Source organism: Eubalaena glacialis, chromosome 19 (assembly GCF_028564815.1).
Source record: "Eubalaena glacialis isolate mEubGla1 chromosome 19, mEubGla1.1.hap2.+ XY, whole genome shotgun sequence".
NCBI classification, from domain to species: Eukaryota; Metazoa; Chordata; class Mammalia; order Artiodactyla; family Balaenidae; genus Eubalaena; species Eubalaena glacialis.
The window spans coordinates 15036394-15062222 of NC_083734.1; the positions used below are offsets into that span (position 1 = coordinate 15036394).

The 25829-nt window shown below is 44.1% G+C and overlaps 1 protein-coding gene across 3 annotated transcripts; it reads left to right on the forward strand.

The window, feature by feature from the left end:
* Positions 1 to 29: 29 nt before the first annotated feature.
* TLCD3A (TLC domain containing 3A) lies at positions 30 to 25580 on the forward strand. Of its 3 annotated transcripts, none has more exons than XM_061175069.1 (5): positions 30 to 378; positions 17600 to 17683; positions 21259 to 21463; positions 22928 to 23023; positions 23476 to 25580. In XM_061175069.1, exons 1-5 carry the CDS (start codon positions 266 to 268, stop codon positions 23743 to 23745), a joined length of 768 nt encoding a protein of 255 aa, XP_061031052.1. In that variant the 5' UTR covers positions 30 to 265; the 3' UTR covers positions 23746 to 25580. The 3 variants fall into 3 exon arrangements, with proteins under 3 accessions (XP_061031052.1, XP_061031053.1, XP_061031054.1); XM_061175070.1 differs by lacking the exon at positions 30 to 378 and adding an exon at positions 16843 to 17150; XM_061175071.1 differs by lacking the exons at positions 30 to 378; positions 21259 to 21463; positions 23476 to 25580 and adding an exon at positions 16856 to 17150 and having other exon boundaries at positions 22928 to 22985.
* Positions 25581 to 25829: the final 249 nt, after the last annotated feature.

Genomic DNA, 25829 nt, shown 5'->3' on the forward strand with positions numbered 1-25829 from the left:
CACTTCCGGGATCCGGGGCATTCTGGGATAGCGGAGGACTGACCTCTGGTCCCCCGGAGGAGGCGTTCCCGTCACCTCCCGGAGTCTCCCCGGGCAGCCCTGTAGTCCGGCGGCCCCCACCTGCCCTCACCCCTCCTTAAGATGGTGGGGACCCGCTTCACCTCGCCGAAGGCGCCCTCCCCACTTGGGCCCTGGCGCTGGGGAGGGCCCGGCCGCTCCGGCAGGACCCCCCAGTGAGGGTGCGCCCCAGCAGCGTCGCGATCGAATGACAGCAACTCTCACGGGCCGCGAGGCCGGCGATCCTTCCGCTCCCAGGGGCCCCTTGCTCAGTGGCAGTAGGTGTCCCCCCAGCCATCGGGGGAGAAATGACCCCAGCTGGTAAGTGGCGATGTTGCCAAGGACAATTGGTAGGACGGGAATTTGTCCACTTGACAAGAGTTAAATTCCCCGTGTGCCAAGCTTCTAGGCAGCGTTTTCTGGGGGCGTCCGCACCCAGGGGCCCCTTGCTCAGTGGCAGTAGCGGGGGCGGGGAAAAAGAGCCAGATTAGGCAGTGACCCGCCCTGGGGAAATGTTGACTTTCTGAGACTCTGAGTAGCTGGAGTCGAAGTCATGGTCCACGAATGATGAGCTGTGTGATCTTGAACAAATTACTACATCGGCCCTGCTTACCCTGCAAGGATGTGGCGAGAGATAAAAATTAAAAGCGCTATGCAAATTTAAGCTAGTAATACAGGTAATATGAGTGTGTCTAGCCCTTATGCACCACAAAGGAAAAAGCCAGGTCACCCTGTGGAACCACTTTTCCTCCAGACACAATGAGATAATTGCAGACAAGGGAAGAGTTGTTTTACCAGTTAAACATGGTAAAACGCCATGATGAAGCGTCCCTGGCCCCAATGAGCTTTTTTTTTTTTTTTTTTTTAATCGAAATTGTGGTTAAAAAAAAGATGGGAGCAATATAATTTCTAACAGTAAAGGAAGGCTTAAAAATATAAATCAGTTACATAATAGAATATTATTGACTCAAAATCATGGTTTTTGAAAATTATTTAATGACATGGGAAAATGTGCATAATATATTTCAGAAAGCAAAAATATACAGCATGGTCCCAGTTTACATGTGTGTGTATTTTGTGCCTATAAAAATTATAGCAAGAAATACTACTTTTCTGCAGGTGATGGACTGTATTCTTTGCACATTTTCCCAAAGTGTCTATGAGCCTGTAGCATTTTTATAATCAGAAATATAAATGCCTTTTTTTTATAAAGGAAATGATCATTATATCCATCTTTCTTGGATGTTTTTCATTTTTTATATACAGTAAGAAATAATTTATATACAGTAAAATCCACCCATGTCGTTTAGAATGCCGTGAGTTTTAATAAATGCATATAGTCATGTAACCACTGTCACAATCAAATCCTAGGACAGTTCCATCATCCCCCCAAATTCTCTCATGCCCCACCTCATCCCCTGGCAACCACTGACCAGATTTCTGTCCCTATAGTTTGACTTTTCCAGAATGTCATATAAATGGGATCATACAGTATGTCACCTCTTGAGTCTGGCTTCTTTCACTCAACGTAATACATTTGTATATCATCCATGTCGTTGCATGTATCAGTAGTTTATTTCTTCTTGCTGAGTGGTAATCCACTATATGGATATACCACAGTTTGTTTATACATTCCCTGGCTGAAGGACATTTGGGTTGTTTCTAGTTTGGGGCAATTATGAATAAAACTGCTATAAACATTCATAGGCAGGTTTTTGTGTGAACATAAGTTTTCATTTCACTTGGGTAAATACGTAGAAGTGGGATTGTTGGGTTGTATAGTAAGTCTGTGTTTATAAGAAACTGGTCAACTGTTTTCCAAAGTGGGCTGTTATCATTTTCGCATTCCTGCCAGCAATGGATGAGCGTTCTGGTTGCTCACAGCGCTTATATTTAATGATGATAATAATAGCTCACATTTCCTAGCCCTTACTATATGCCAGGCACCATGCTAAGTATACATTGTCTCAATCTACATGGCAGTTCTGAGGTTGTTAGTTATTATCTGCTATTCACAGATGAGGAAATTGGGATGTAGTTAAAAACTAACAAAAAACATTCCCAAGGTTCCATAACCAACTCTTCCTGCCATTCATTCATTCATTCAATAAATTTATTGAATGAATGAATGAATGTTCCTGCTGGCAACAGGCACTAGGCCAGGTGCTGGGACTTTAGCAACCAACAAAATAGACCAAGTTCCTGCCTCCACGGAACTATTTCCAGGTATGAAAAGGGTATTCATACAAATAAGCAAAGAATTGTGTTAGGTCTAATGAAAGACAAGTAAAGCGTACTATGAAAGACGATATTGATAGAGTGCTCTGATTGGATTTTGGGGGTCAGGAGAGGCTTCTTGAAGGAAGTGACTTTTAAGGTGAAGCAAAGGGTGGGGTGTGAACAGGAGATGACAGACAAAAGGAGCAGTATATGCAAAAGCCATGAAGATAGAAAAATTGGCCAGGGTGATGGGACTTTCAAAGCCGAGGGGAGAATGGAACAAGAGGCCGAGGAAATTGGCAGTGCCAGATGGTGGAGACTCTTGAAGGTCATCTGAGAGATGGGAAGCCTTTGAAGGATTGTAAGAAGAGGAGTGACAGGACCAGCTTCACCAGGCCTGTCATCAGCCCTAGTCCCCTCATTTTTGTTTTCTCTGCTTCCAAGTGGCCCACAATGTCATGGAGAGCCATGATACCAGGGTGACCATCTCCAATACAAAGTCATGCTGTCCCATTGCCACTGATTGTCCTTTTACAAGTCCCTTGTCAACTCTCATTGCATTCCCCCTGCAACCCAAACCTTTCCCTATGCTGAAGCTCCCAACTCCATTATCCCCCTTCTCCCTTTTTCCAGATAAGATAATAATAATGAATATAAGTTTGGGTTTAAGAGAGTTACACGGTACAAAAGTCTAGGAAGATGAAAGAGCAGAGAGATAGGTGGACATCAGGTGAAGAACACTGCATTAAGTAGTAACAGGCTAGACTGTTTATGATAAGCAAAAGAGAGAAATATCTTTAATAGAAGGAGGAAGCCTGGAAAGACAGATTATACACTCTTAAGATAAATAAAATACGGAAGTGTACAGATATGAGAAATTTGGGTATGAAAATAGGAGCATGTGGTATTCTCACAAATGAGCTGGGCTTTTTATAAACAAAACAATTTCCTGTTATGGAATAGGGTACAACTGATGATGAAGTCATCATAGAAGACATAGTTTCTACCTTGAAATGTCACCAAATGAGGAATAAATTCAGTTTCTAATACTTAAAAAAAAAAAAAATCTTGGAGACCCTGTCCTTTAATCCTTTAATCGGTAATGGAAAAAAGATGGAGAAGTAAAGGAGAAAGTACTACAACAGTCTGTAGGGGAGTGTTAGGGTGCATCTCTGAGGATAGCATCAGAATAAAATGGAAAAACAACAGTAACCTTCCAAAGGAGGAATTTTCATAATGTTTCTCTTTGTGCCAAAAAATTGTAAGCATATACAGGTAGGCTGGAAATACTAAGTAATTTTAAAACAGACTTTGTTAATGAGATCCAGTGAGATCTCTAAATTTCATGTGCCTCTGTCAATTTACTGCTTTTTTCTAACTCTGTTAAAAGGAGTCTCCAATATCCTATTATATTTGCAACCGGTTTCATTATTTTTGAAGTAGCTGTACTGTAATAAATTGAGTAGACATTGTGCAGAGGATGTTATTTTCTAAGATCGAAACAGTGTCTTTATTACATTAAGAGGGATCTCCATAACGATCCCAGCTATTCCTTCTCCTGAATAGCTGGGCTTTTTATGAAACTTCTCATAAAAAAAAAAAAAATCACAGAATGTCTGAATTACGTGATCTTTACCCACTAAATGCCAGTAGCATAACCCCTTCCCCCAACATTGTGATAACCAAAAATACCCCCTACAAATTTCCACAATGCCTCCTTATGACCCTCAAGCACAACCACACTTAGATCCTGTTGTCACTATGGGTGGCAAAAGCTCCCAAGCCAACTTATAGTAGAAGCATATAGTTTAATTTCTATATTAAATCTTGTTCAAAATGTCTTTTGGGCGCTTCTTTATGGACTGTTTTAAGTGCATGACTTTTCATGATGACAGTTTCTTTTGTTGTTCTTCATTCCGGAATTTTCTGAACATCCTGGACACCGGCGTTTGTTCTTGACTGACATTCCGATAGTTCTGAATGTTCCCATATCCTAGACACGCAGTTTTGTTTTGATTGGTACTCCGGTTCTCCGTGCATGCCCCCTGATTAAATCTAAAGAGATTATAATCTCCAGCTAGCTTCAGCAGCTCCCCTGTTCCCATCAGTGGTAGCTCAGGCAATCAGTCACGCCTGTATGCTTTTATTTTATTTATTTGTTTGTTTTATTTTTATTTTTGGCTGCGTTGGGTCTTCGTTGCTGCGCGTGGGCTTGTCTCTGGTCGCGGCGAGCGGGAGCTACTCTTTGTTGCGGTGCGCAGGCTTCTCACTGCGGTGGCTTCTCTTGTTGCGGAGCACAGGCTCGAGGCATACGGGCTCAGCAGTTGTGGCTCGCGGGCTCCAGAGCGCAGGCTCAGTAGTTGTGGCGCACGGGCTTAGTTGCTCCGCGGCATGTGGGATCTTCCTGGACCAGGGCTCGAACCCGTGTTCCCTGCATTGGCAGGCGGATTCTTAACCACTGTGCCACCAGGGAAGCCCCTGGATGCTTTTAAATTAGGACCCTTCCCCACTGGCTGCATTGGGTTCATAATAATTCCTTCATTCACTCAACAAAGTGATAATTACACAGGTGAAAATTACAAACCCTTTGGTGCAAGTCTTACACATTACAACAAATATAAACACTTGTTTTATAAAATTGACATTAACTAACCAGTACAATTAATACAATGTAGCTACCATTAATTAATGTGTCTAACCACCCTCAAATTTCTCACAGTGCCACAGCCACTTCCTGCCCTCTTTTTGTGTTGTCTTCCTGCTGTGTTCTGGTGCATTCCCTGAGCTGGATCTTCAGCTGTTCCTCTTCTCCTGGTCTACACCACTAGTTCTTAATCTTTTTTGAATCTGGACCCCTTGGAGGAGGTGAAGAACTCTATAGGATAGATCCTTTCCCCAGAAAAAGATACATTTATACAACGTTTTGTATGCAATTCTAAAGGGAGGGGTAATCCCACTGAATATTTCTTAAACTTTTTTTTTAAGCCCATCTTCCTTCTGCTAAACATAACAATCTTGTGACCAACCCTCCCCCACACAATGTTCCAATAAAAGGTGTGATCGTCATTCCTCCAATTTTACGATCACTGATATGTAGTTTTTATCCATTCTCCATCAGCCGAGAATATTTTGCCCAGCTAAGCATTTTTAGGTCTACATCAGAAAGCCAGTCAAAAGTTTTATGTCCTTAATATAATATTGTTCAAGATTCTGATAGCTTCCTCCACCCCAATCCCCCATGGAGATTCGTTGCTTTGAGAGATCACTCTCACAGCCATCTCTAGTCTCCACATCTTTTCTGTCCACACTTGGCTTTCTCTCCTTAGTGCCAATCACACATTTTCAAATGCCTGTGAAAATCTTCACTTTGCTTATCATCGGTTTCTCTTTTTCTTTGCCCTCACTGCCCTAGCCTAAGCACATTTATTTGTTGGGTTTAGAGTTTAGCATTTGATGGAGAGGCACTCCAGTAGTGCAATAGGTTAGCACCCGGGGTACTTATACAGCATTTTACGGGCAGATTTAATGCACTACACCAAATGATAGCAAATGGTTTCAGGGACTAATACAATATAGTGCATTTACATAGTACTTTAATGAACAGTTTAAATGTTTTCATATATGTTATTATTATTATCTTGGCCAGAAGGCTTGTGGGATCCTAGTTCCCTGACCAGGGATTGAACCCAGGCCCCCTGCAGTGGAAGCTCGGAGTCCTAACCACTGGACCACCAAGGAATTCCGCATATATGTTCTTTTTTTTTTTAAGTTTTAAAAATTTATTTATTTATTTTTGGCTGCATTGGGTCTTACTTGCTGCACGCGGGCTTTCTCTAGTTGTGGCGAGAGGGGGCTACTCTTCATTGCAGCGCGCAGGCTTCTCACTGCGGTGGCTTCTCTTGTTGCGGAGCACAGGCTCTAGGCTTGTGGGCTTCAGTAGTTGTGGCTCGTGGGCTCTAGGGCGCAGCCTCAGTAGTTGTGGAGCATGGGCTCAGTTGCTCCACGGCATGTGGGATCTTCCCGGACCAGGGCTTGAACCCGTGTCCCCTGCATTGGCAGGCAGATTCTTAACCACTGCGCCACCAGGGAAGTCCCTCATACATGTTATTTCTTAGTCTTCTCCATAGTTCTTGATGTAGGTGGGACAGTAGGGTGAGAAGCCAAGGTCAGGCGGCTAAGTGCTGGCCTGCTAAGATGACACCGAAGTCTGTTATGTTCAAGTGTTTTTGCTCTTAATGCCTCTCTAACCTACCTGAGCCAGGTCCTGGTACAGCATTACGTATAAAAATCAAGGCCATTACTTTCCAACAGCTTATGTGACACTCTTACACTTTAAAAAATGAAGACTCCTCAAAAGTATGTTAAATGAATGTCATTTCTTTTTTTTTTTTTTTTTTTGCCATGCTGCACAGCTTGCAGGATCTTAGTTCCACGACCAGGGATTGAGCCCGGGCCCTTGGCAGTGAGAGTGCAGAGTCCTAACCACTGGACCACCAGGGAAGTCCCTGAATGTCATATTTTTAAAAATATTACCTTTCATGTAATTTTCAAGGCAGTGTGCTTTATCAAATTTCTAACTATAGTTTTCAAAACCCTCATACACTTGTACAACACAGGAAAATGTAAAAGTCATTCTTAATTCACCTCACCCCACAGACAGAAAACCAACACACGCCCATACACACTTCTCTCCCCACACTGTTAGTCTGGTGTTCCCCTTCCAAACCTTTCTTTGCGTGATTATGTAGCAATATACGTACAAACACATTTATAGTTTTTTTTTAACTGTAAGTTACATCTCACTGTACTTATTGTTGTGATTTATTCTTTCCCCTTTAAATTTCCAGTATGTTCTGGAGATCTTTCTCTGTATTTTGGTCTATCTCTCCTTTTAGAGGCTATGTAGCATTCCATAGTTTGATCATACCATAAAATATTTTATGTCTCCCACTTGACTTACGATAGTTCAATTTACAATTTTTCAACTTTATGATAATGCGAAAGCAATATGCATTCAGTAGAAACCATACTTCAAATTTCGAATTTTGATCTTTTCCCGGGCTAGCAGTGTGCTGGGTGAATATACTCTCTTGTGATGCTGGGCAGGGGCAGCGAGCTGCAGCTCCTGTCAGCGAGGCAATTGAGGGTAAACAACTGGTACACTAACCCATTCTGCTTTTCACTTTCAGTACAGTACTCAATAAATTGCATGAGATGTTCAACACTTTATTATAAAATAAGCTTTGTGTTAGATGATTTTGCCCAAATGTAGGCTAATGTATGTGTTCTGAGCACTTTTAATTAAGATGGGCTAGGCTCAGCTATGTTGTTCAGTAGGTTGGGTGTATTAAATGCATTTTCAACTTATGATATTTTCAACTTACCATGAGTTTATCAGGACATAACACCACCATAAGCTGAGGAAGATCTGCATTCCACTATTGGATATTTAGATCATTCCTAATTTTTCTTTGCTGTTACAAACAATGCTGAATCCTTGCAATACATATTTATACTTCTATCAGCACTGAAAAGTGTCTATAACCCTCATATCTTTATGTACACTGGATATTATCAGTCTTGTAAATATTTACTTGCACATATTCTCTAATTCACAGAAGCTTTATTATTTATTTATTTATTTGGCTGCGCCGGGTCTTAGTTGCGGCACGCGGGATCGTTGTTGCTGCGTGTGGGATCTTTAGTTGCGGCACATGAACTCTTAGTTGCGGCATGTGGGATCTAGTTCCCTGACGAGGGATAAAACCCAGGCCCCCTGCACTGGGAGTGCAGAGTCTTAGCCACTGGACCACCAGGAAAGTCCCACATAAGCTTTAGAAAGAGCTTATGGAGTCCATTAAAAACACGCTGGGATTTTGACTGGAATTGTATTGAATTTAGAGATCAATTTGGGGAAAGTTGACATGTTTACAATATTGAATTTTTAGGCCATGCTCTCCATTTATTTAGGTTTTTATGTCTTTCAGTAAAGGTTTGTGGCTTTCTTCATATAGGTCTTGCATATTTCTTGTTAGGTCTAAAACTAGTGATTTTATAAATTACAAAAAAATTGTAAATGGTCCTCTTTTTCTATTACCATTTCTAATTGTTATTTGTTGGCTTATAGAAAAGCCATTTATTTTTGTGTGTCAATTTTGTATCCAGCCACCTTACCTCAACTGTTTTATTCTATATTTCAGTTGATTTTCTTATCTTTTCTTGATAAATTACCATATTGTTTGAAAAATAGTGATAGTTGTTTCTCTCCCTTTTCAATGTTAAAATCTTTTTTGAAGGCTAATGTGTGTGCTGCTGTATTGGCCAGGACCACAATAGTAGATGTTAAACAGCAGCAGATTGAGTGGACATGGTATTTTACTATCTAAACAGGAGAAGAAAACATATAAGGACAAACCGATCAAGCCACAGATACTGCATAAGGAAACAATGGATTTATAACACATAAAAGAAGGAAAGTGGCAGACTCTTGACTACCAAGTGCTCCCTGCCCTTCATCTTACACTAATATTATTTAAAACCTTCCAAATCCTTCTAAGACCTCTGCGAGGCAGCTCCATCATGTTACCTGGCAACGTGGGAGTTTGCTCTGTCTGCAGAGCAAATGTATTTCAGCCTGGCTCTTACCTCAACAGTTCATTCAGTCTTTAGACTGACCGTTCATAGTTCATGAAGTCAGTCACAGACAAGTATGACACTCAGGTGCCACATAAGCATGCGCTAGGATGCTTGCGGCTGAGGTTCTTTTTTTTTTTTTAACATCTTTATTGGAGTATAATTGCTTTACAATGGTGTGTTAGTTTCTGCTTTATAACAAAGTGAATCAGCTATACATATACATATATCCCCATATCTCTTCCCTCTTGCATCTCCCTCCCTCCCACCCTCCCTATCCCACCCCTCTAGGTGGTCATAAAGCACGGAGCTGATCTCCCTGTGCTATGCGGCTGCTTCCCACTAGCTATCTATTTTACATTTGGTAGTGTATATGTGTCCATTCCACTCTCTCACTTTGTCCCAGCTTATCCTTCCCCCTCCCCATATCCTCAAGTCCATTCTCTAGTAGGTCTGCATCTTTATTCCCGACTTGCCCCTAGGTTCTTCATGACCATTTTTTTTTTTTTTTAGATTCCATATATATGTGTTAGCATACGGTATTTGTTTTTCTCTTTCTGACTTACTTCACTCTGTATGACAGTCTCTAGGTCGATCCATCTCACTACAAATAACTCAGTTTTGTTCCTTTTTATGGCTGAGTAATATTTCATTGCAGCTGTATTTACAATAGCCAGGACATGGAAGCAACCTAAGTGTCCATCAACAGATGAATGGATAAAGAAGATGTGGCACATATATACAATGGGGCTGAGGTTCTTGTTGCTATATATAATGAAGATTCCTTCCCAAAGTATACTTTTAAGTCTCTGTAACTAATCACCTCTCTCTGCATGGTTCTTTTTTTTTTTTTAATGAAGTACAGTTAACTTACAATGTGTTAATTTCTGCTATACAACAGTGATTCAGTTATACATATATATACATTTTTTTATATTTTGTTCCATTATGGTTTATCCAGGATATTGAATATAGTTCCTTGTGCTATACAGTAGGACCTTGTTATCCATTCTATATAAAATAGTTGGCCTCTGCTAATCCCAGACTCCCAATCCATCCCTCCCCCAGTCCCCCTCCTCCCTGGCAACCGCAAGTCTGTTCTATGTCTGTGAGTCTCTTTTGTAGATAAGTTCATTTGTGTCATATTTTTATTTTATTTATTTATTTTTAATTAATTAATTTATTTATTTTTGGCTGCATTGGTTCTTGGTTGCTGCATGTGGGCTTTCTCTAGTCATGGCGAGCGGGGGCTACTCTTTGTTGCAGTGTGCAGGCTTCTCATTGTGGTGGCTTCTCTTGTTGCAGAGCACGGGCTCTAGGTGTGTGGACTTCAGCAGTTGTGGCACATGGGCTCAGTAGTTACGGCTCGTGGGCTCTAGAGCGTAGGCTCAGTAGTTGTGGCACACGGGCTTAGTTGCTCTGCAGCATATGGGATCTTCCCGGACCAGGGCTCGAACCTGTGTCCCCTGCATTGGCAGGCAGTTTCTTAACCACTGCACCACCAGGGAAGTCCTGTGTCATATTTTAGATTCCACATATAAGTGATGTTGTATGGTATTTTCCTTTCTGTTTCTGACTTCACTTAGTATGATAATCTCTACATCCATTCATGTTGCTGCAAATGGCATTATTTCATTCTTTTTTATGACTGAGTAGTATTCCACTGTATATACATACCACATCTTCTTTATCCATTCATCTGTCAATGAACATTTAGGTTGTTTCCGTGCCTTGGCTGTTGTGAATAGTGCTGCTGTGAACATAGGGGTGCATGTATCTTTTTGAATGCTGGTTTTCTGCATTGTTCTTAGTTTCTGGCATTTAAGTTTTCACCTACAATCTTGCTGAGCTGTAATTAACTCTTGGCGTTGAGATTGTGCATGGCACAAGACACTACAGACTTAGCTTCACAGGAATGCTTTTCCTTCATTCATTTCTTAAGTACCAAGCGCCTACATAACTATAGTTTACTACATAGGTTAATAGAGCTCAGCCTATAAAAAGAAAAAACTAGATACTTAAATAGGAGCTTGGGTTGCTATAGATATTATGATGCCACTTTAAAAACAGAAATTGAGAGTGCTAGTAAGGATGAGAATCTTAATATTTTTAAGGATAAAGTTACCAGAAAGGATGAAGGCATTGTCCATGTTTGTGTGCCAAGATATGTCTACGAACAAACCTGCTCTCACCCCAAGAATTCCTTTCAAAACCAGTGAAAACCCACTTTGAAAGATAATCTACAATAATTCAAATATCAAATCACTTCTGACTTATTAAAAATGAGGTTTGTGAAAATCTTAACATTGAAAATGCTTATGATAAGTGAAATATTAATATTCAAAATTAATTTAAAGGGAGTTCCCTGGTGGTGCAGTGGTTAAGAATCCACCTGCCAATGCAGGAGACTCGGGTTTGAGCCCTGGTCCGGGAAGATCCCATATGCCGCAGAGCAACTAAGCCCGTGCGCCACAACTACTGAGCCTGCGCTCTAGAGCCTGCAAGCCACGACTACTGAGCCCACGTGCCACAACTACTGACGCCAACGCGCCTAGAGCCCGTGCTCCACAACAAGAGAAGCCACCACAATGAGAAGTCTGCTCACCACAACAAAGAGTAGTGCCCGCTCGCCGCAACTAGAGAAAGCCCAGGAGCAGTGACGAAGACCTAACACAGCCAAAAGTAAATAAATAAATAAATTTTAAAAATTAATTTAAAGCATGATCTCAATGAAATATATAATAAATGCATATAAAGAAGACTGGGAAGAATTCTACTAAAATGTTAATAATCTGAGAGTAATATCTCTCAGTGGTGGCATTATTTATGATTATTATTTTCCATACTGCACAGGTTTTACTTTTTAAAGTATTACTTTTATGACCAAAAAACTAAAAAAAAAAAAAAGAAAGAAATCATATGAGTTAAGTAAAGTAAGCAAAATCAACCTTTTATGGAATTACTTATGAGACATGAAGACACTGAAAATTGTTGACCTGATGATTTAGGAAGGCAGCTGAATTTGTTCACAGCAATTTGCTGGTTCTAACTCATTTCAAAGGTAATTTCCTTAATGGATCAACGTCCTTGAATACTTTTTAAGCTTGTAGGACTTACTCTACTTTTAGTTAGGTGTAGCCATCTGCAAACAAGCAAATTTTTGCATTTATAGCAAAGGAAACGCGTATGTGAAAGGACTTTGAAAAAACATAGAGCAATACACAAAGGCAAGCACTATATAATCAGCTCTTTGTGTAAATTATGGTTTTTATTGACAGGGATCATTATCACTGTGTACAAAAGCAAAGACTTTCCTGTGGTGTGCAGCTGCGGCCACTGTTTGCAGAAGCCACGTGCTTGGGTGTGACTGTGCTTCTCGGACTCATAGTTTGCTATTGCAAATAGTCCAGGATAAAACTGAGGAAGCTGCAGTCTGGAAGCTGGCTAAGGCAGGCCTAGGGCATCTTCAACCCAATAGATGTTTATTGAGAAGCTTACCAGCAAGTAACTGTGCTGTGGGGATACCAAGAGAAAGAACAATAATCCCTGGCCTCTGCCCTGCATACAGTTTTTTGTTTTTTTTGTTTTTGTCTGTGCCAAGTGTCATGTGGGATCTTAGTTCCTGGTCCAGGGATCGAACCTGCGCCCCCTGCAGTGGAAGCGTGGAGTCTTAACCACTGGACCGCCAGGGAAGTCCCTGCCCTGCATACAGTTTACATGTATTTTTGAAAAGATTTCACCTAATTCTCACAGCCACCCTGTGAGTTAGGTAGAGGAACCCCCATTTACAGGGAAGGGTAGGTAGTTTTCTCCATGTCACACAGCTTCTGAGTAGCAGAGCCAAAACGGGCACTCAGGTCCTCTACTCCTAACCCTGGAGCTGAATGCCATGGCTGCCTCCTGGATAGATAGGCCCCACCTGCCCATCAGGAGCATTCAGTCTGGAGGGGAAACACAAATGCAGGTATCAGCGAAAGGTGTTGATCAGGTGTTGTTACTGAGTGCAAAGTACAAGAGAAAAAAAAAGGAAGGCAGCTAACTTCCTCCTGGCCACACTCTGAGTCCTGAGAGCAAGCTGCCTCCTTGAAATGCTGTCTGGCTTTTGCTGATGGTAGCCCAAAGGGAGTGATGTTCCATTAACGGCCATCACTTTCTTTCTCTTCGTCTGCCTCATTTCATCTTTCTCTACGTCTTACAGCCCTTTTCCTCTTGTTCGCTTGTTGTGAATTCCAATCTCTGGATCCGTATCTCTATGCCTATTTTCCTGTGTTGAAGGCTGTATCTTGGCCTTTTTATTCCTTGTATCTATCTCAGTCTCTTCCGGTGGATCTTCTTTCTGTGCTGTATCTTTCTCTCCATGTCTCTTCCCATCACTTCATTTCTCCTTTTCTCCTCGTTCCTGCTCTGTTTCTGCTTCACCTGTCCCTAATGCAGAAAGGAAGTGAGGTTCTAAACAAAATAATTTTCATTTCAGAAGTGTTTCATTTTCTCTGTTATGACTTTTAAAGTAGATGAGTGGATGGAGACCTCCAAGTTCTCTTTTGGTTCAGATGCTCCATGTGAAGATGTTTCAAGTGTGAATCTCAACCTTTTTTCCGATAGATGCAAGGTAGCAGCCCACACATCACATATCTTAATGATATTCACTTGAGTATTCTCAAAGCATTCTACAAGTAAATATGGAATTTTCAATTTAAGGTTGGAGAAACCAGGGAGCAGACGTGGGGATAGTCGTGTATCTTATCCCCTAATGGTACCCAGATAGGGATCTAAAGGAATGGAAGAGATGGGGACCAAAAAACAGGATCATATACCTCAGTGGCAGAAGAAACCACCTAGAAATCCCACCACAGCCCTCCCAAACTGGGAGCTTTATTAATTCCCATTCAAGGGGTGTAACTCTGATTTGGTAAATAAGTCTTAACATCCAGTAACCCAAGCTCACGCCTGAAACCCACAAAGGAAGCATAATCAAAACCTCCTTAAATCCCAACCCTACAGCATGAAGTAGTTGAAATCACCCTGGAACATGAATCAGCAGTCCAGGGTCCTAATTTGAGACTTGCCACTTCGTAGGGTGGCAATTCAGTTTACCATTTGCATCCACGTTTCCTTATCTATAAAATGAAAATAATATGTTCACCTACCTCACTGGGTTATTTTGAGAACCAAGTGAGATAATATATGTAAAGTGCTTTGAAAAATTATAAAGTTATATATAAATATAAAATGGTGTTAATAATAGCAGCATCAGAGCCCATGAACTCCACTCCACACATGTATATTTGTGGGTAAACAATTAGGAACAGTGGTTATTAATCAGAAACCACATTGTGGAAAAGAATTATGTACTCTCCTTGCTTATAAAGTTTGAAGGCAGAATAGTCATTACGCACATTGACCTTGAAGGCAGAAAATACTGAATTCAAATCCCAACTCTGCTACCAGCAGTGTGACCTTAGCAATATTTTAGTTGCTTTGGGTCTCATTTTGCAGACACACACTCACTCACACAGAGTGAGGACAACAGATTTTTCGTGAGGAACCAATGAGATAACTCATGCAAAATGTTGGATCCAGTACGTGGCACATAGTAAGTACTCAATAAGCATTAGCTTTAAAAAGTATCAAACATTTCTTGAGCGCTTGCAATGTGCCAGGTATAACTTAGGAAACAGAACAAAAAGATTCTGGGTTTTTTGTTGTTGGTTTTTTTGGCCGCGCCAAATGGCATGCAGGATCTTAGTTCCCCAACCAGGGATCGAACCTGGGCCCGGCAGTGAGAGCGCCTAGTCCTAACCACTGGACCGCCAGGGAATTCCCGACATGGTCCTGTTTCAAGGAAAGCGCATACAAATAAAAACCAATATGCTCACTACTCAAATGCAAAGGCAGTTTAGAAAATGAACTTATAAACCTGCCTGGAGAGACAGGTAAATTGAAACCTTCTTTCAGGAGGAAACATTTGACTCAAGACTTCTGAAGGGTGAGTAGAAGTTTGTGTAAAAAAAAGCTTGATGCTTTTTGACTTTATCGTTTGCCCACTTGAAAAGCCAGGGCTCACTTTATGCTTGTTGCCCTTCTGGTGATTCAACCTAAACATTTTGGTGACTTCATGAGCATGGTGTTGGAAACTGATTTTACTGGTTATTTTCTATGCATGAAACATCTGTTGTTTTGTTTTCATTTCATAGACTCCTTAAGAGCTGTACAAACGACTTCTTGCATAGGGAGTAGATTGATTCCCATCACTGAAAAGTATTGGCATCCTTGATGCATGTTGCTGATCCCTTTAAGAAGAGAAGGCAGGGAGGACTTGTGACCACTTGTCCCTCTCTGGAAAAGCTGGAGCTGGAGGTGACTGGGATAAACGGGTAGGGAGTAGAAATTGCAATGCAGAAGGATTCGTTGTTCTGGAGAGAATGGAAGATAGCTGTCCTTTACCCTCATGCAAATGTGAATGTACAGAAAGCTTTTTATTTGCCAGATATCTTGCTACCAAATTGAAGTATCTTTCTTATTTCACCAAGGGTGTTACCGGTGAATTTGGGAGTTAGAGATGTTGCCCTAAGTGGAAGAAATATCAGACTTTTCTTTGGGTTTTCTGCTTCCTTAATGTTGCTTCCTAAATCCCTCACCTTAACTACATATACGAAGACGTTAAAAGCTGTGTTTACATCAGCTTCTACACCAGCAACTGCCATGTTAGAGAAATTTAATTGACATCTAAAGAAATAATCTGTTACCTTATAAAAGTCGTAGAATCTTAAGAATTTTGAGCTGGAAGAACCTAAGAGAACTTGTAATTCAGCTTCTTCATTTCACAAATGAGGAAACTGGCCCAGGGAGGCTGAGCCCAGCTGTTCCAAAGTACTCTTATGGGGCTTTGGTTAGCATTTTGCATGATGGTGATTTGAAGAGACCCACCAGTACCTTTCAATTGCTGTAGACATAAATGAATTCTTTCCCCCCACATTTGTAAGCTGAGGAAGATACAGACCAAAGTAAAACTCTGGCAAGTCCCAAGAGAAGAGAAGCCGGTAATACTGGTTACTGTATTGGTGCCATGTGACTGGTGCTGAGTGAAAATGATTCGATTCTGCCCACCCAAGTTCAGGGCATTTGGCCCGAGAACTTTGAAGTAAGGACGACGCTGTCAACAACAACAACGAAACAGTCACCAAGACGGGACAGCATCTTGACCCAAAGCCTAGAGACAGTACCGCAGTACCACGGAAGGTCTGCAGCCGTGAGATTCCACCTCGATGTGTGGCTTGAGAGAGGAACTGCTGGATCGATGCTCCTCTGGAGAAATTTCGGCGGTTGGCAGGACGTGGAAAAGCCATCTCTGGCCGGCAGAAAGACCATTTCCCTAAGCCTCCCACTTGGAAGCGAGAGTGCTTCATAGATAAGTCAGGCGGGCTGACGGCCTCAAGTCCACCCGCCCTCTCCTTCCTTCGCCGGGAGAGACGCCCACCGCCCTGTTCGCGCCGGGCCACGCCCCTGCCCCGCGGGCTCACCCCACCCTGCTGGTCGGGGGTCTAGACCCGGAGCCTTTTCCTACCTGGCCCCCTCGGGGCCTCCCCCACCCGCCCGCCCGCCTCGCCCGGAGGGCAGGTGCGGGGCAGTTCGACAGCCAGGCGGGTCCCCGAGGGAGGGGGAGGCGTCCGCGGTGACGGAACAGAAGCCCCGAGAGCCTCGGCGCTTCCTCCACGGCCTCGGCCCGGCGGCGGCCACTCGCGCGCCGCTGGTCGGGGGCGCAGCGTCCGCTCACTCGGGGCCCGGCGGGCAGCAGCTCCCGCTGCCGCCTAGTCGCCGGCCGGGAAACCAGGGGAAGCCTCGGGGCCCAGGGGCGGTGGCGGCGAGACCCCGCCCCGCCCGGCCGGCCCGCTCCTATCGCGGTCCGCGGCCTGGTCACGCGGGGAGTGGCGCCGCGGGCTCGGGACCAGCGCCCGGCGGCTGCCGGAGTCGCGGCGGGCCGGGGCCGGGGCTGGGCCGGGGCGGGCGGCGGAGGGTAGAAATAGGGGCAGGCGGGCCGCATCAGTCCCGGAGCCGCGCGCGCGGAGCCGACCGAGCCACGCCGAGGGCGCCGAGCTAGGCGGCCGAGTCCGAGCACCCATGCTGCTGCCGCTGGCCTGGGGCTCGCTCTTCTTCCCGGGGCTCTTCGTGCTCTGCACCTGGGGGCTGCGGCGCGCGCGGCCTGCCTGGACCGACAACGACTGCGTGCTGATCAGCACCAGGTACGGGGCGAGGCCTCGCCGCCGCCCGGCCACGCGCCCCGGCTGCGCCCGCCCAACGCCGAGCCCAGGGCGGAAAAGGGGGGCAACAGGAAGCGAGGGGGCCGCCTCCCGGGTCCTCGCCCAGTCCACGGCGCGGGCCGGAGCGCTCCGAGGACCCTGTGCAGCCTGCCCCCGGAGGGAGGGAGGCGGAGGAGGGTGGAGCGGGAGCAGGCTGGAGGGTGGGGGGCTGCCCACGCTGATGAGGACCGGGAGGGACGTCTCCCCGCTGCTGACATCTGCCAGCTGCTTTGGGAGTCGGGAGCGCGGCGGCGGCCCTACCGTTTTCCTCGGCGCCCTGGCGGCCTGGGGAAGTCAGGTTGAAGAGCTCTGGCTTCATGCTGTCCATGGGACTGGACTGAGCACGCTTCCCGTCCCCCCTCCCCCCTTTTCTCTTTTCTGTCTCACGTTAGGCTGGTTTCTTCAGTGCAGGCTGTGTTGGCCACCGGGTCTGGGATCATCATCATCCGCTCCTGTAGCCACGTGATCACCGACAGGTAACATCCAATGCCAGGTGAAAGCTACACAGATCACGGCGCTGAACTTTTTCGAAGCTTCCGCATTTGAGTGGCTCACAGGTCCTAGTTCTTTATCAGCATGTGCCGTCAGGCAGCTGATTAATGGATGAAACTTGGGCACCATAACTAGTTCCCTCCTCCTCTCCTCACCTCCTTCAGCATCGCCAGCTTAGGACAAAGTAAACTGAAGAAATGCTAGAGCATGACAGAGCCTGAGTCTGATTTAAGGTGGTGTGTTAGAGGACAGTGTGGTCCAACGATCCAAGTTATGTGATAGATAAATGTGAAAATTATTCAAAAGTGGAAGTATGGCTTTTGGTTCTTTTAAATGATCTCCCTGGGGTTCTGCTGTGGAGCATTCATTGGCCAAGATAGGATGTGTGGGTTAGCAGAGCCCTGCTATGGAAAGGAACAAATCCACCACCCCTTTCCTTACAAATACTGCTCTTGTCTTTCCTCTGAAAGATGAAGGTGATGAAGAGTTTTCTGGAGCTTTCAGAAAACTGACTCGAATGGGTGTGAAAGTTCAGTCCACAGGCAGGACAGGAAATGTGCATTCAGTGAAACAAATCATAGCGACCAGGCTGGCCTACTTTGTATAGTATTTAGACCTGGGTAACAGTGGTGTGCCCCCCACCCCCTTTTCAAGCCATCCTTTTCAAAGCCATCCTTTTCAAAGCCATCCTTTTCACCTGTCTTCCTAGAATCACCCTTTCCTCCTCACAGTTAAGTTGAAGAGCAATTGTCACATGTGCAGGGAAAGTTAATAGCCTTTCCTGATTCCTTTCTCATGTTGACTCTATTAAGTGTCCTGGTTTTCACCTGTTGCGAATGGAATGGGAGGGGAGCCTGAGAGAGGCATCTATCTCACTGTGGCCTGCAAATTTAGTGCCTGGCTCTTATTTGGGATTAACCCTGCCATCACGATTTTCGTGCTTTTCTTTTGCCTTTTTTTTTTTTTTTTAGAGAAAACCAGTTATTGGCGATGAATTGTAGATGCTGAGAGAAGAAGATAGGTCAAGTGACTTTGATTGCATACACCAAAGACTAACAGCATTTTCTCAGCTGGGTTCAATTTTTATTTTAATTGAGCATTTTCTGATGGTGCAGCAAGCTCCCTCACTGACCCCAGTTTGTCAGGTCAAACTTGAAACCTGCCTCCTTTGCAGAGATTAAGCTAAGACAAATGCAGCCCCACGGCACTTGAGGGCAAACAGCAGGCAGCTGCTACACATTTCAGGAAGAGATCTGCACACAATTAACTTTCAGTTCTGTAGCATGGTTGTGTTCTCCCCTCAGAAGCCATGTGTCTTAGTGGCTTGAGCATGGTAGTAAATCTAAGTTTGGCTTTTAGGGTCCTCCTTTTGTATATCTTTATGCCTTAGATTCATCCTCTGCTTGCAAAATAGAGACAGACACCACCTTCTGTGCCCTCAACTTACATGGATGCACAAGGATGCTCTAAAGGCACCTAATCATCTGAAAAAAAAAAAAAAAAGCTTTTTGGGGTTCATAGTCTGTACATCCAAATATTTTTTTATTCTATGTCTTTTAATTTTAGGCCTTCATATAGAATGTCTGTAGGTAGGAGGGGGTGTCTATGAATCTTCCCAAATTATCTGCAGGGTGTGGTGCGGGGCCAGGGGTTTCATCAGCTCCTTAAAGAGACCCAGATCCATACAAGGGCTGAGAGTCACACAGCTCTAGGCAATTTCTCAATGTAAGCGCTTCCTTTTTTTTTTTTTTGGCCACACCGCTATCTTGCGGGATCTTAGCACTGGCATTTAAGTAAGTGCTGATACTTTTTACATTTAAAAGGACTCTCAATGGGAACTGAGAGGAACCTGGCGGTCCAGTGGTTAGGACTCCGCCGACTGCCGAGGACCTGGGTTCAATCCCTGGTCTGGGAACTAAGATCCCACAAGCTGCGTGGTGTGGCCAAAAATAATAATAATAATAATAAAAGTACTCTAATACTTGTAATTTTCTAATCTTCACAATAACTTTGTCAGGAAAGTAAGACAAGGATTATTATCTTCTTCTTTTTTTTTTTTTAATTATCTTCATTTTATAAAAAAAGTTAAGGTCCAGGCTAGTGCTAGCTAAGATTATAATCCAGATCGCTTGCTGGTAAGTCTTCAGGGAATTCAACTAACAGCCACAATTTCTCATCTTATTGAATTGGTACTGTATGCAAAATTTTAAAACCCTAGGCTCCACTCAAGGGGAGAGGTCAGTTATATTTCAGATGAGTTTTTAATAGCTCTTCATAGTTGTTTTACTTTGGAATTGCTTCAAGAAAGCGATGGAGACCACAGATGGGCAGTAGAATAAATATTGAATCTTTTTGCCTCATTGGAACTTGGCTAATTAATTTACCTGAATGTATATTAAGTTTGCCATTACTTGTTTGCCTATTTCACTGCTTACTCATTATTTAGTTTTGCTGTGTTAAGTGTGGAATCATTCAGGAACAGAAATGTGAATGGCACTCTATATTCCCAATGTTGCAGTTCAGTGGACTGGCTCCTTAGGTTAAATGAAGACAAGGTTAAAAATACAGATTTGAGGTCCAGGGCACACCATGTGTAGTCTCTGAGGCGTGGAGCCCTTTATAAGCACTGCAGGCGATTCTGATGTTCAGGTAGTTTGAGAACCATAAAACTAAATGGTTTCTTCTACCTAACACATGGGCGCTTGATAAAACTTTGCTGACTTAGTCTAATCCTTCCCAGGATAGTACATAATTTCAATTTAGATTTTTTTTTTCATGTATATTTTCTGTAGAGTGACTATTTGGGGAACAAAATTTTGGAAATTGTAGAGACTTCCCTTCTAATCTGCTCTGGGACAGTGATAAACTATCATTTTGACTCAGCAAATATTGATTCAACCCCTTTGGACAAGTAAATGGGAACACTGTCTTTTGTCTTAGCTTCTCTTTTGGTATCTATCTACTGTAAGGTAGTCCTTGAGCTCTGGGCTCGTTTCCAGAGATATTTTTCTTAATGAGTGAAACTGGGTTTAGCCATAGTATTGTAAAGAAAGTGGCCAGGGTTACTTCCTGGTAACTCCCTAGAGTGGGGTTGCAAATAGATGCAAGAGTAATGTCCCAACTATTGAGCAACTGAGTAGGTTAAACTGGAAATACTGGGTTTGGAATTTGGGTCACTTTCCAAACCTGTTTCTTGGTGGGTCTGTTGAATCACTGGTAGAGATATCTGTATCAAAGTCAGCTTATATCACAAAATACCAGAAAATCCATTACAAAAGAGTAGCTAAACCAGGCAAATAGTGACGGCAAGTCACTGAAACACATGGTGCTGAGTGAATCCTTGCTTTCTACCTTTGACACTTATGAGTTTGCCCTGTAATTTAGAGAAAGTTGTTCACTCTCCTTGTCAGCTTCAGCATGTTCCTTGTAAGGTATCTGGAGTAAAAACAGCTGATTAAGTACAAAGCTGATGCAGATGTGTTTAAGAAGAGGCTGGCTGTGAGCCTTCATAACTGATATCCATAATTACTTCTTGGACCATCCATATGCTTTCTTTCAGGCACTGGCTTGCCCGAGAGTATGTCTGGTTTTTGATTCCATACATGATCTATGACTCCTACGCCATGTACCTCTGTGAATGGTACCGAACCGGGGACCAGAGCAGCAAACATACCCTCACCATTTTTCGAAACTTCCTAAGTAAAAACCGCCTCATGATCACGCACCACGCAGTTATACTGTTTGTCCTTGTGCCGGTCGCACAGGTAATGGCCTCCCAGGACAGGCACCAGTAGGTTCAGCCACTCGTTTCTCCTGTTGAACTGGGTGTCCCGTCTGACTGCCCCCTTTTCTTCCCCGTTCCTGCTGCCCCCACTGCCCTCCTGCCAGCTGCTGCCACAGTGTAGAAAGGAATTAAATCTGAAATGTCTGTGATCCTCTTTACTGGCAATCCCCCAGCCCTCTGTGATACCCGAGCATTTGTCAAAGGTTCTGCCTTTAGTTCATACAATATAAAACCAATATATTATACAAAACAACATAAAAATTGTTTTAAAGAAATGAGAGTAGCTCCATCAACTGGTTATTTGCTCTGATAGTGCCCAGAGAGGGCTGTTTGCATTATTTTGATGTCACAAAAGCACAGACTCTCAAAGCAAATAGCCTCATAATTTCTCCCCAGATCCATTTTTTCCCATTAAAAAAACTCACCCAACAAGGAAGAGAAATGGGAATGCAGAGGGGAGACTAGTAATTCCCAAGTGCCTACCAGGTGACAGGTGCTTGATTTAAAAACTTGTAGCTTGGGGACTTCCCTGGGGGTCCAGTGGTTAGGACTTCACCTTCCAACGTAGGGGGTGCGGGTTCGATCCCTGGTCAGGGAGCTAAGATCCCACATGCTTCACGGCCAAAAAACCAAAACATAAAACAGAAGCAATATTGTGACAAATTCAATAAAGACTTTAAAAATGGTCTACATCAAAAAAAAAAAAAATCTTAAAAAAAAATTTGTTGCTTTCTAATAATGATTAGAAATTATTAGAAATAATTAGAAATGATAATTAGAAATTATTAGCCCTATACCATAGATGAGGAAACTGGGGCTCTATGAGTTTACGTACCTCACTCGGTGGTACTAAGAGACAGAACTGCTATCCCAATACTGCTTGCTTGCTTTCTTTTTTTGGCCATGCCTCGTGGCTTGTGGGATCTCAGTTCCCCAGCCAGGGATTGAAGCTGGGCCACAGCAGCAAAAGTGCCGAGTCCCAACCACTCGATTGCCAGGGAATTCCCTATACTGCTTTCTTGAAAGGATAAAAGGAGAGGTAGAGTGCATGACATTCTTTAATAAGTCTCTCTTGATTGTGTTGGGACCCTAACATCAGGCATGGGGTCTGGTGCATATTTCGTGGAACTGAACTGGCTTAAGTGCCCTTGGCATGACTAAGTTGGATACCCAAAAGTGGGCTGCAGAGTTCCTTTTGGCTGACACTGAAACTCTAGAGAAAGCTCAGTGTGTGATGCAGTTGCCTCTGGACCATGAGGATTCCAAGTGCCACTGCTATGGAGGCCGCACAGTGTGAACTGGTCTGCACTGGCCCGTTTAGCACTTCCATTTCCCTGCATGGTTGCTCAGGGTTACCCTTTTCAATAGCCCTAGTTAGAATTTTCCTTCCGGTGGTTCCTTAACCTCCATTACTTATTTCCCTTTTTCCTCTTTTCCTCTGCAGAGGCTTAGGGGAGAGCTTGGGGACTTCTTTGTTGGCTGCATCTTCACGGCAGAACTGAGTACTCCGTTTGTGTCGCTGGGCAGAATTCTGATTCAGGCACGTATGAAAGGAGTGGCAGAAGGAGTGCCGAGGAAACAGACTCTGCTTCTCCTTGGTAGATTAGGAGGGTTTGGAGAAACTTCTTTAGTGCTATCAATAGTGGGGTAGGAGACCCTTGAACAGACTTAAAGGTCAGTTGGTCTTTCGAGCCAGTGGGATTGAAAAATTGTACATTTGATTCAAATTTGATCCAGTTCTTCATATATATTTTTCCTGGCCACAGAGTTTCTCTAACCCACCGTTCCTGTGCTCCTGTCAGCTGGGTGGCTTAGATCAAATTTCACATCACTGTTGGAAACAATATGAGGCTCTATGCATATACAAATATGGCAGTCCTCAATCATCTTTTCTACAAGTGTCGGAAAAGGAGACGCTTGGCCTGTCCATTGTGGGACTCAGGCTAGTCATTCCCTGAAAGTGACCCTGTGTTCTCCTTCCCTCTTTTGCAGCTAAAGCAGCAGCACACCCTGCTGTACAAGGTGAACGGAATCCTCACGCTGACCACCTTCTTCTCATGTCGGATCCTCCTTTTCCCCTTCATGTACTGGTCCTATGGCCAGCAGCAGGGACTGAGCCTGCTCCAAGTGCCGTTCCACATTCCTTTCTACTGCAATGTGGCCAACGCCTTCCTCATCGCTCCCCAGATCTACTGGTTCTCTCTGCTGTGCAAGAAGGCAGCCCGGCTCTTTGATGCTCCCCCAGCCAAAAAGGATGGTTAATTGCTCCCTGAGTCAGGCAGTGAGGGCGCCTCCTCCACTCAGTATTCCCGTGGACCAAACTGCAGATTGTGCCCTGGGTGGCCTCAGCCTTTTGGGTATTGATAAGCAGAGGGATTTGAGTTTTTCTAAAGAATATTCCTATCAATCACCTCCCGCTTCTAACCTGCCCCTTTTGCAAAAGCACTTTTTTCTTAGTAACAACTATTGGATCCCCTCAGACCTCCACTGGCAGCAAGGTGGTTTTAACGCGAAGCCCAAGGATCCTTCCCTGGGTCTTATCTCAAGGGCTCTGGAGGTGGAAGCACGGGGTGTGGAGATAGGTGGACCAAGGAGATAAGGAGCTGGGCACCTGCCTGCTCCTGGTATTGGCGGCTCCCCACCTTTCCAGCCACTCAGGGAGTGTCCACACATGCTAGGCCAGCAGAAGCAAGTGATGACTTGGTTCTTTTCTTGTGATGTTGGCCTGGGAAAACCGTTGTGGGTAGGTAGTTTATTGTTTACTAGATAACCTGTTGGTCCTTTGCCTCATCCTTTCATCCATGTGCCAACATTGAATTCTCCTGTCTACCGACTTCCGATCAGAAGTCTCACTGGCGGGGTGGGGTAGGTGGCAGGGATGGGAACCTGAAGCACCTAAGTAGGTAGGAAGGCCAACAGGTCAGCACCTCTGCAGGCTGACTTGGTTAGACCAGTGTCAAACTTGAGAGCTTGCTGTCAACAGTCACAGATACTATTCCCTTTTTAGCATGTCCCTCAAGCCCAGCTTTCCCCATATCCACACACACAGGATGCTCTTATTAAAAACTATAGGGGTAAAGTGAAATGATGGCTACCGAGCTATTCTCTGGGTAACCCCACTCCTTGACACTGTCCTTTTCCTATGAAGCAGAACAGACTGCTGTATTCGAAACCATGAGATGTCTCATCTAGACTGCCTCCTGATAAGCCAGAGCTTGTGGTCCAAAGTCTGTTCCTATCTGACTTAACCGCCATTTAGCCACAGAAGGCTGGAGAGCAAGAGTGCAAGTCAGCCCTGGCCAAATTATGTTCTGTGGACTGACTCCTTCACCCACCATTTACAAATAGGATCCTCTGGTGCCAACACTAATTGTTCCTGAACGACAAGGATGGGTTTTAGAAACTGCTACCATGAAGTTTTTTCCCAAGCAGTAGTGAAAAACTAGATTTTTTAAAGTGCCTTTTAATTCACTGTTGTCTGTGAACTTTTAAAGTACTGAGTGTGTAAGTGTCTCAAATTTTGACTATTTCAGTCTTTAATGGGTGCCATTTAAAAAACATAAAATGCTGTTAATTTTTTTTTTACCGTTTTGTTTACTATCAGTATATCTTTATAAATCACCCGTGTGGTGACTAAATTGCACTAATATTTTCGAACTTATTCTCATTTGTGAAATATATCCATGCCGACTTCTGGTAAGACCTGTCCTGTGACCAACTTGAATGGCTGCTGTGTGCTATTGTTTCTGTTCTGTGTTCTTCTCCGTGTAACTGGCAGAGGTGGGCTGTTGCAGGGGAAGGGGGTGTGTGAATGCGTTCAGCCTCCAGCAGAGCCTAGCTCATACCTCACTCTAACATGTTTCTGTAATTCACGGTGCCAAGAGTACACTGCAGAGTTCTAGAGTTCTAGCCCAGCGGTCACGTAACTTTAGGCCCTTTCTTCTCTTCCCAGGTGAATCCCAACTGGGAGTCAGGAGGGTGGAAACCCAATTGTAGGCCGCAGACAGAGCCAGCCCACTTTAGGTGGCGGGGAGGGAACTTGAATACTGCCTCACTGTGATGTGGGGTATGGAGCTGTCCTTCCTTGCCTCCCAATTAAACACTTCACTAACGAGTCCTCATGGTTCTGGAATATATCCTGGGCACGCATTTGCACACGCCATTCCCTGCTCCCACATGTTCTTCAAAACCGTGACAACCGGGACTTCCCTGGTGGTGCAGTGGTTAAGACGCCACGCTCCCAGTGCAGGGGGCCCGGGTTCGATCCCTGGACAGGGATCTAGATCCCACATGCATGTCACAACTGAGTTCGCATGCCGCAACTAAAACAGCCGCCGAGTCACACT

Bases quoted from the DNA above. Each gene is read 5' to 3' on its own strand.
- TLCD3A (XM_061175070.1), top strand. From the start codon at position 17,029: ATGCTGCTGCCGCTGGCCTGGGGCTCGCTCTTCTTCCCGGGGCTCTTC. The intron at 17,151-17,599 runs GTACGGGGCGAG...GTCTCACGTTAG, and splicing joins TGCGTGCTGATCAGCACCAG to GCTGGTTTCTTCAGTGCAGG. The intron at 21,464-22,927 runs GTAATGGCCTCC...TTTCCTCTGCAG, and splicing joins TCCTTGTGCCGGTCGCACAG to AGGCTTAGGGGAGAGCTTGG.